General features: G+C 30.6%; 1 protein-coding gene across 2 annotated transcripts in view; it reads left to right on the forward strand.

The window, feature by feature from the left end:
- Positions 1 to 10,127, forward strand: part of LOC107755959 (integrin, beta 8) — a 32,964-nt gene that overhangs the window by 7,285 nt on the left and 15,552 nt on the right. The window contains exons 5-8 of one of the 2 annotated variants that reach the window (XM_016572918.1): positions 157 to 165; positions 1,704 to 1,869; positions 4,912 to 5,070; positions 6,742 to 6,837. In XM_016572918.1, coding sequence (XP_016428404.1) covers positions 157 to 165; positions 1,704 to 1,869; positions 4,912 to 5,070; positions 6,742 to 6,837 — 430 coding nt within the window. The remainder of the gene's footprint in view (positions 1 to 156; positions 166 to 1,703; positions 1,870 to 4,911; positions 5,071 to 6,741; positions 6,838 to 10,127) is intronic. The other variant, XM_016572919.1, reaches the window with a different exon arrangement.

Consider the following 10,127-nt stretch of genomic DNA (forward strand, 5'->3'; position numbering starts at 1 on the left):
TAACTCCGTCATTTCTCCTGGCAACAGTGCGATTTAAATATGCAGTCAAAAAATGTTCTTAACAACTGATCTAAACAGTTACAGTATTTTTACAGCTCTATTCTCTTCATTTTTGACTCATACGCATCTACTTTTTATTTTGGAAAGGGATTTTAGGAGAAACATGTGAGTTGATACTTGAGTTCTTTTGTAAATATTATGAGATTGAACTGAGATCAAGAATCGCAGAATCACACAGCTCAGTTTTTTGGAGGAGAACAAGATTATCTTGTCCACATTGTCCAGATTGTGTCTCTTGTGAAAACCTTTTGTTGCCTTTTTATGAAGGATATCATTTTTTATATATCTTTGTTCCCTGGAAGCTCTTGACTCGAAAAATTATTCATTAAAGTGACACTGCAAATGGAAAGATCCAAAATGTTTAAACAATATATTTAATATTTATTTTCTTAATAAACTGGGCAAAATATGCATGCTTATGACAACTGAGTTTCGATTGAGTATTTACTTTGTCGCAAATGCTTCTCCTAAAATTCTTTAGAAAATAAATAAACAGACAAATTCGTCAGCTGTTATTTTAATGAGACTATTTCTAAACAAACTAAGGCTTTGTCTGTGTTCTTTACATTTAAAATTAGAGTCAACCACTGCGTTTTAATCTTGATCCAAACAAAGATGCTGCATTCATGCAACACAAGCAGTTTTTAATCTAAATTAGATTGTATAATTCCGAAATCTGAAGCAAAAACAAAATGGTTTGACTTCAGTTTTGTGAAACTATGCATAAAAAATATCTGCATGAAACAGAAACAGCAGACGAGCTGAATGTGCATTATACAGAGGCAAGATGAAAAGAAAAAGTACCATCGAAAGACAGTAAACTCCTACCACTAACTGAATTGCGATTTGTTTAGCATCTCAACCGATTTGAATCGTCACATATTTAAATCGGTTATCAACTGGCTCGCGGTTAATCGTTACATCCCTAATTATTATTATTAATAGAATTGTAATTTGTTGTTTTAGGTTTTTTTGTGCTTTTTTATTTTATTGTTTTTATATTTCTCTTTTTTTATATTTCTCTTTAACATTTTTCTTTTCTCTCTATTTTTATTGCAGTTTTAGCTCTAGTAATTTTAGTACTTCAAATTACTTCATTTCAAGTTAGTTCCCAAAGCAAGATTTCTCATTTTTATGTACGTTTTAAGTTAGCGTTTTTCATCTAATCTTCATGTTTTATTTCAATGATCAAGGTTTTAGCTCACAGTAACCAGAACTGACTGAAACTCTAGAGCAGACTGACGTGAGAACACATGTTCAGAGAGACAGATGAGATACTGAAGCGGTCTGAAGTGTGTGTGTGTGTGTGACCCTGGAGCACAAAAGCAGTCTTAAGTCGCTGGGGTATATTTGTAGCAATAGCCAACAATACATTGTATGGGTCAAAATTATTGATTTTTCTTTTATGCCAAAAATCATTAGGATATTAAGATCATGTTCCATGAAGATATTTTGTAAATGTATCTCAGCCAAATATTGTCCTATCCTAACAAACCATACATCAATGGAAATATTATTTATTCAGCTTTCAGATGATGTATAAATCTCAATTTCTAAAAATTGACCCTTACGACTGGTTTTGTGGTCCAGGGTCACATTTGTCTCTCCTCTGGGAAGCTGTGAGTTTTGTGTGTGTGTCTCAGTGATTATGAGGTGAACTGCAGGCCGGCTCACGGCTTCATTCACGTCCTCCCCATCACACACAACATGACGGAGTTCACGCGGGTCGTCCAGGAGCAGAGGATCTCCGGGAACATGGACACGCCGGAGGGAGGCTTCGACGCCATGCTGCAGGCCGCCGTCTGCCAGGTAAACACACCTGAGCCACACACTGCATTCAGAAAATCAACACCACACTGATGAGTGATTGCTTCACTTCTGCCAGGTTTGGGTGGTTGCCAGGGTGTTGCTTTGTAGTTGCATGTTGCAATTTGGTTGGTTAAGGTGTACTGGGTGGTTTTTAGCATGTTTTTAGTAAGCTGATTGGATGTTTTCTGTGGTTGCTATGAAGTTCTGGGTGGTTGCTAGGTGGTCAAGTCAAAAGAGTTCACTATTATGAGTGATTATTCAAAATGTTATAGTTTATTTACTTACTTGTTTATGTATTTATTTAGTTATTAGTGTTTCCACTTTTTTGTTAGTGGTGATTTGCTGGATCGTTCCTTGCTGGCTCGAGTCAAAAACGCTAGTATTCATTTTAGTAATGTTATAGTTTTGTTTATTTTTATATTAGTATTTATTTTTTATTCATCATTTATTTTTAGTATTATGACTTTATTTACTTTTTGCTATTTATTTATTTATTTATTTTAGTAATATTTTAGTAATTTATTATGTTTGTGCATTTTGTTTTTATTATGTATTTATTTATTATTATGTTATTTATTTATTAGTTAGTTAGTTAGTGTTTGTTTGTTTTGTAATGATATTTCCATTTTGTTGTTAGTGGTGATTGCTGGATCGTTCCTTACTGGCTAAAGTTAAAAATGGTAGTATTCGTTTTAGTAGTATTACAGTTTTATTTATTTTTATATTAGTATTTATTTTTCATTTATTGTTTATTATTAGTATTATGACTTTATTTACTTTTTGGTATTTATTTATTCATTTTATTATAATTTTTATTTTAGTATTATGACCATTTATTTTTTTTATATCTTTATTCATTTTATTATGTTTTTAATTTATTTTTAGTATTTCTGGTCATTTTATGATGTATTTATTTATTTATTTATTTCATATATTTATTTATGTTTTTATTTATTTTTAGTGTTTATTTATTTATTATTTCTTTTAACTTTGTATAACATATTTGGTTTTGTTGTTGTTTTTATTTTTGTTAGTGGTGATTTCTAGGTTGTCGTTTATTTTTTGTTTATTTATATATTTATTGTTAGTGGTGATTGCTACTTGTCCTTATTTATTTATTTATTTTTCTTGCTAATGGTGGTTGTTTTGTGTTTTTTACTGGCTTAAATAACCCTCAAATCTTTTATGAATGATATAGTAATATTCTAGTTTGTTAGTTTATTTATTTATTTTATTTTTTGTTTACTTTTTATTTTGTTCTTTATATTTTACTATTAAATTACGTATGCATTTATTTATTTATTTATTTTTGCATGTTTTTTCATCAACCAAGCAAAGTCTGATTTGAAGAATGATTAATGTGATTTACATGCTCATGTTCAACACTCAGAGTTAGCAGATCCCAAGCCTGCTTTAACAGCACTAATGATTCGAGCAGCCGCTCTCGTCAAATATGGTCTCATGAACGATTCATCTAAACACGGTCCGTCAGCACATATTTCTCCTGCGGTCGCTGCAGAGACGGTCTGGGAGCGGGAGCATCTCCATCTCGTCACTGCTCACAGCAGCCCAGCAGCATCAACAAAGCCTCTTCATGGGATCCGGCCGCTGGGATCTTTCCCGTGAATGATAAGCAAATGCTTTCTGAGCTGAAAGCTTTTGTGACCTTGGCTGAGTTTCAGTCTTCGTAATGTGCCTCTGCGAGTCGGAAAGCGAAACGAAGCGTTTGCTGTGTCCTCCAAACGCTCGGCTCTCAGGTGGAATAGCATTTGTTTCTCGTCCTCCTGTCGTCACGCATGAGTTACACAGATGCCTTGCTGTTGTAGCTTTAAAAGGTAGTTCCTGTTGGCATCTTGTCGGGGTTTTTTAGTCAAACATTACTCATTACTCCTGGCAGCTAAAAACGCTCGACTCGTGCGGTTTGTGTTCAATTAGTAACAGGCTCAGGTCAGAAGAGTCCACACACAATCTCTTATGAGTGACATTATGATATTATTATTTTTTATTTTTAGGATTTTTTTTGTAATCATTTATTTTTATTGTTAGTATTTATTTATTCATTTATTTATGTTTTATTATCTGTCAAGCAAAGTTATACATCAGTTAAGCACTTTTTTCCTGAAGACATGATTTAAGGAATGATTAATTCAAACGTTACTCATCCTGGCAGATAAACCCTCAACTAGTGCACTTTGTCTTGTATTAGTAACACAGACTCAAGTTTGTTTATTTATTTATTTTTGTCGCATTTATTTATTTTTAGTATTTCATTTATTTTTATTTACTTTAAATTTTTGTTGTATCTTTGTTTAGTTATTTCATGCGTTTATGTTTTGTATTTTTTTATTTATTTACATTTAGGATTTTCTTGCATGTTATATTTTTGTGTTATTTGTTTGGTTTTGTTTGTTTGCGTATTTTTTTTTTTACTTTTGGATCTTTTATTTTGTTTTATTTTAAATATTTTTATTGCATTTTATTTTTGGTATTTAATATATTTTTTACTGTTTATTTATTTAAATTTTTTTAATAAATTGATTTGTTTGTTTTTTGTTTTATTTATTGTTGTATTTATTGTTTTGTTTTTGTATTTATTTCTTTTTTGTATTACATTTTATTTATTTATTGTGGGTTTTATCATCTGTCAAGCATAGAGCCTATTATTATATTATGGTTTATTATTTTTAGTTTGAGTTTTTTAATGTTTTTTTAATTGTTTCTTTGTTTCATTACCAGTGTGTATTTTAATTATTTTTTACTGTTAATTGGATTTTTTTTTTTTCAATATTTAATTATTTTTATGTTCCTTTTTATTATTTATTTTTTTTAGTATTTATTTATTTATTTATTTATTGTTTTTATTTAATTTTTTTGCGTGCTTTATCATCAATCCAAGGCATCTGAATGCTCAAGCAGTGCAGTTAGTCTTGTATTAGTAACACAGGACAGATGTATGCTATGTAGAACTCCTCCGACTGCTGAGTAAACCTTATGCTAAACACACACTCATGCAGGTTTGTAAATCTTGATTCATCTCTGCAGAAAGACATCGGATGGCGTCCCGAAGCGAAGCATCTGCTGCTGGTTATGACAGACCAGCCGTCTCATCTGGCTCTGGATGGTAAACTGGCCGGTATCGTGGTTCCTCACGACGGCCGCTGCCATCTAGAGGATAACATCTACTCCCAAACCACTACTATGGTACGATTAACCAAACCAAAGCACTAAACACACAAAACACTGAAGTAGTTCAGTTTTGCCTGCGATGTGTCCCGATCCAGTTCCATCTCTCTTTTCCTCAAAAACGCCTTGCCTTTTTTATGGTCTATTTTCATAAAAGGGGCAAATACTGTATAAAACATACGCATGGGCTGTAGGCTTGCCGTGATAGACGGTGCTGACGGTGCATTTCCTCACCGTCACAACCCTAATGGGCTGGAAGAATTAGTTCTTCCATTACAAAAAAGGTAATACAATTGTACTTATTGATTATACTTATAATCAATTGTACTTATATATCAATACAATATACCATGGTGCTGAACAGCATTGTTTTATTATTTATAGTTTATATACTAATATTTGATTTATTTATTTATTTATTAATATTTGAATTGGCTTTTATTTTTATATTTTCGTGTGTTTTTATTAGTTATTTTAATGTGTTTTGTCCTCCTCTATCATTTTCTTATTTGAATAGATTTTATATATATATATATTACATATTTTAGAATAATATATATTCTAGAATAATACATTCTGTGTAGCTTTAATTAATTTTTATTTTATTACTTAAACTTTCATTTTAGTTCTTAGACTTATTTTAGTTAGCTGCCAAGTCAAGTTTTTCAGTTAAATTTTTTTCATCTAATATTTAATATTAACATTAATAATGTAGTATTATTTATGTACTTGTATAGAATTAGTATTTAATTAACATGAATAATTATAATAATAAATAATATTTTGAATTAGCTTTTATTTTTATATTTTTAATTTTCACTTTAAGTTTTAATCATTGTGTTATGTGCTTTTGTCCTTTTTATTACTTTTTTATATTTCTACTTAACTTTTATTTTTATTTCAGTTAAAGTCATTTTATTAATTCAACTTAAACTAATTTCAATTAGTTTTTAATTTTTCATTTAATATTAATAATATAGTATTAATTATACACACTTATAGTATTTATTAATATTTGAAATTAGTTTTCACTTTAATATTTTCAGTTTTCATTTTAATTAAAGTTTTAGTAATTTCATAATTGTATTAGGTTTTTTTATATTTCTATTTAACTTTAATTATTTTAATATTTAAATTTCAGTTTAGTCAGTTTCATTTTAGTCATTCAACTTAAACTTATTTCACTTAGTTGTCAAAGCAGTGTTTTTTTTATTTAAGTTTTTCATCTAATGTTTAATATAAATATTAATGATATAGTATTATTTATTTACTATTGTAGTAATTTTGTTATGCTGTTTTGTCATTTACTTATGTATAGTTGAATATATTGCTATTTAGATTTAGTTCATTTTATTTCAGTTTTAGTCATTTTGTTACTTAAACTTATTGAGATTGAAGTTTAAATATTATTTTAGCTTTGTTTCAATTAATGAACAATTTTTGTAGTTTTAGTTTGTTAATTCAGCAGCTGTATTGTTATTATTGTCATATACCATAGTATGCACATTATTCTACAGGGTACTTCAAAGAATAACATGGTATTACTACAGTAGCATGTCCGAAAAACATGTTAAAGGAGTCATATGATGCGATTTCAAGTTTTCCTTTCTCTTTGGAGTGTTACAAGCTGATTGTGCATAGATATGTTTGGACAAACTTCACAACATTGTTGTTGTTGTTGTTGTTTAGGAGCACCCAACAATCGCTCAGCTGGCCGAGAAGCTTCTGGAGAACAGCGTTTACTCCATCTTTGCGGTGGACCAGGTGCAATATCGGTGGTATGAGGTAATTTCTCTCCCACACCATGAGTTTGGGTGTTTCCTACAGAAATCAGTCCGTTTTGCAACAGTGATTTCAAGAAGGCTGGCAGGGATTTATGGGAACACACACAGCGACTTGTTCAATCAGTGATTATAGCGCTGTTTTAACAATTATGTGCATGAAAGAAGCTCGAGTTAACGAAATATTCTGGATTAAATGCAACTTCTGTGGTTAAAAGTAAAAATGCAAATAAATGTGCACATACAAAAAATGCTAAACTCCACCCAAAAAAAATTACCAGAAGTTCATGCATAAATGGTTCCACCTCGAAATGATTATGAATGATGACTTGACAGCAGAAATTGACTTGATTTTACTCATGTGTTCGTATGTTTTTTTTTTTTAAATACTGTAGCTTCACATTTCTGCTGTTAAAGCCTCAGTTCACTTCCATTCTAAGTGTATAGAGTGTAACAGTTGAGTTCTGGAAGTAAAAAATCCATTCATTTTCTCCAGAGGAAGACTGAGCTCTTGTGCGTTCTGAGGTTGTAAATCAATGGTATGTGCTTTTGTTGAATCAGTCCGTTTTGCAACAGTGATTTCAAGAAGGCTGGCAGGGATTTATGGGAACACACACTGCGACTTGTTCAATCAGTGATTATAGCGCTGGTTTAACAATTATGTGCATGAAAGAAGCTCGAGGTAACGAAATATTCTGGATTAAATGCAACTTCTGTAGTTAAAAGTAAAAATGCAAATAAATGTGCACATACAAAAAATGCAAAAAATGCTAAACTCCACCCCAAAAAATTACCAGAAGTTCATGCATAAATGGTTCCACCTCGAAATGATTATGAATGATGACTTGACAGCAGAAATTGACTTGATTTTACTCATGTGTTCGTATGTTTTTTTTTTTTAAATACTGTAGCTTCACATTTCTGCTGTTAAAGCCTCAGTTCACTTCCATTCTAAGTGTATAGAGTGTAACAGTTGAGTTCTGGAAGTAAAAAATCCATTCATTTTCTCCAGAGGAAGACTGAGCTCTTGTGCGTTCTGAGGTTGTAAATCAATGGTATGTGCTTTTGTTGAAGACATCTGCTTATGTTATTTCAACTTATTTTCAGTATAATTCTGTTTAACGCTTGAATTTGTGTTTTAAAAAAACTACATTACCCATGATGCTGTGCAGAAAATTCCACCAATCAGAGGTCGGCAAGGAATGCTGCAAATGATGTAATCGTGTCTAGATAAGTTCTCAAAATGCTTATTAAAAAATTATATTTTGCTATTAATCTAAAATATATTGCTCAAAGCCATATGAACTTTGTTTTTCTCTCATTTAAATAGAGATATTTTATACAATAAAAGTTCATGGTGACCAGTAGCTGTCAAAAAATAAAATAAAATAAAATAAAAACATAAAAGTAGTAGTAGTGTGTTTATTTATTTTATTTTATTTTATTTTATACAATGAAACTTCATGGTGACCAGTGGCTATCAAAAAAAAAGTATTTTAATTAAATTAACACTTTTATTCAGCAAGGATGCATTAACTTGATCAAAAGTGACAGTAAAGACATTTATAATGTTACAGAAGATTTCTATTTCAAATAAATGCTGATCTTTTGAACTTTCTATTGATCTGTGAATCCTGAAAAATACAATGTATCAAAGTTTACACAAAAATATTCAGCAGCACAACTGTTTTCAACATTGATAATAATCAGAAATGCAAATCAGCATATTAGAATTATAGCTGTCAAGACCAAAAAAGTAACATAAAAATATTACATACACTTTTATTTTATTTTTTTTATTTTTTTATTTTATTTTAATATTTTATTTAAATTGTCAGGGTTCATACAGATTTGGGATAGAAGTTCCAGTTTTTAAAATGCATGCTGAAATTTTTAACCAACACTGGAAAATGATAAAGGAAGTGAACAGCATTTCTATATGAGAGGTTTCTCTCTTGGGTTAGGTTAGAAAGGGTATTGATCCACCAGTGGTGTCCAGTGGTTTATTTACCCACAACAAATCGATGCTGTGCTCAGCTGTGGGATCCTCTGACCTGATCCTTCTTAGAACATGTGGTGTTACACACATATTACAAGCATCTTCAAGTGTTCTGCTCTGCAGATATATGAGGCATTCTAGTACCCTATTTATTTAAAACACAATATTTTGTTAATGACAAAAGTCATTATATATAAAATATAATGGTTCCCTTCATTTAGAAGATTCTTTTATCCAAAGCAACTTACAGTAGCTACATTCATGTCAGGAATGGCCCCCCTGGAGTAACCTGGGGTTAAGTGCCGTGCTCAGTGGCACAATGGTGATAGAACATAGGCTGCTCTTTGCGGGAATCAACCTGCTACTTTTTAGTTACCATTGCTTGTCATTAACCACTACACCACCCACAGTTTTGCCCATCTGGTGGCAGTGATTTTGCCAAGAAAGACATGTTCCTGGATCAACATTTTTTTTTTTAAATACTGTAGCTTCACATTTCTGCTGTTAAAGCCTCAGTTCACTTCCATTCTAAGTGTATAGAGTGTAACAGTTGAGTTCTGGAAGTAAAAAATCCATTCATTTTCTCCAGAGGAAGACTGAGCTCTTGTGCGTTCTGAGGTTGTAAATCAATGGTATGTGCTTTTGTTGAAGACATCTGCTTATGTTATTTCAACTTATTTTCAGTATAATTCTGTTTAACGCTTGAATTTGTGTTTTAAAAAAACTACATTACCCATGATGCTGTGCAGAAAATTCCACCAATCAGAGGTCGGCAAGGAATGCTGCAAATGATGTAATCGTGTCTAGATAAGTTCTCAAAATGCTTATTAAAAAATTATATTTTGCTATTAATCTAAAATATATTGCTCAAAGCCATATGAACTTTGTTTTTCTCTCATTTAAATAGAGATATTTTATACAATAAAAGTTCATGGTGACCAGTAGCTGTCAAAAAATAAAATAAAATAAAATAAAAACATAAAAGTAGTAGTAGTGTGTTTATTTATTTTATTTTATTTTATTTTATACAATGAAACTTCATGGTGACCAGTGGCTATCAAAAAAAAAGTATTTTAATTAAATTAACACTTTTATTCAGCAAGGATGCATTAACTTGATCAAAAGTGACAGTAAAGACATTTATAATGTTACAGAAGATTTCTATTTCAAATAAATGCTGATCTTTTGAACTTTCTATTGATCTGTGAATCCTGAAAAATACAATGTATCAAAGTTTACACAAAAATATTCAGCAGCACAACTGTTTTCAACATTGATAATAATCAGAAATGTTT

Source organism: Sinocyclocheilus rhinocerous, unplaced genomic scaffold, assembly GCF_001515625.1.
Source record: "Sinocyclocheilus rhinocerous isolate Xijiao unplaced genomic scaffold, SAMN03320098_v1.1 scaffold1463, whole genome shotgun sequence".
NCBI classification, from domain to species: domain Eukaryota; kingdom Metazoa; phylum Chordata; class Actinopteri; order Cypriniformes; family Cyprinidae; genus Sinocyclocheilus; species Sinocyclocheilus rhinocerous.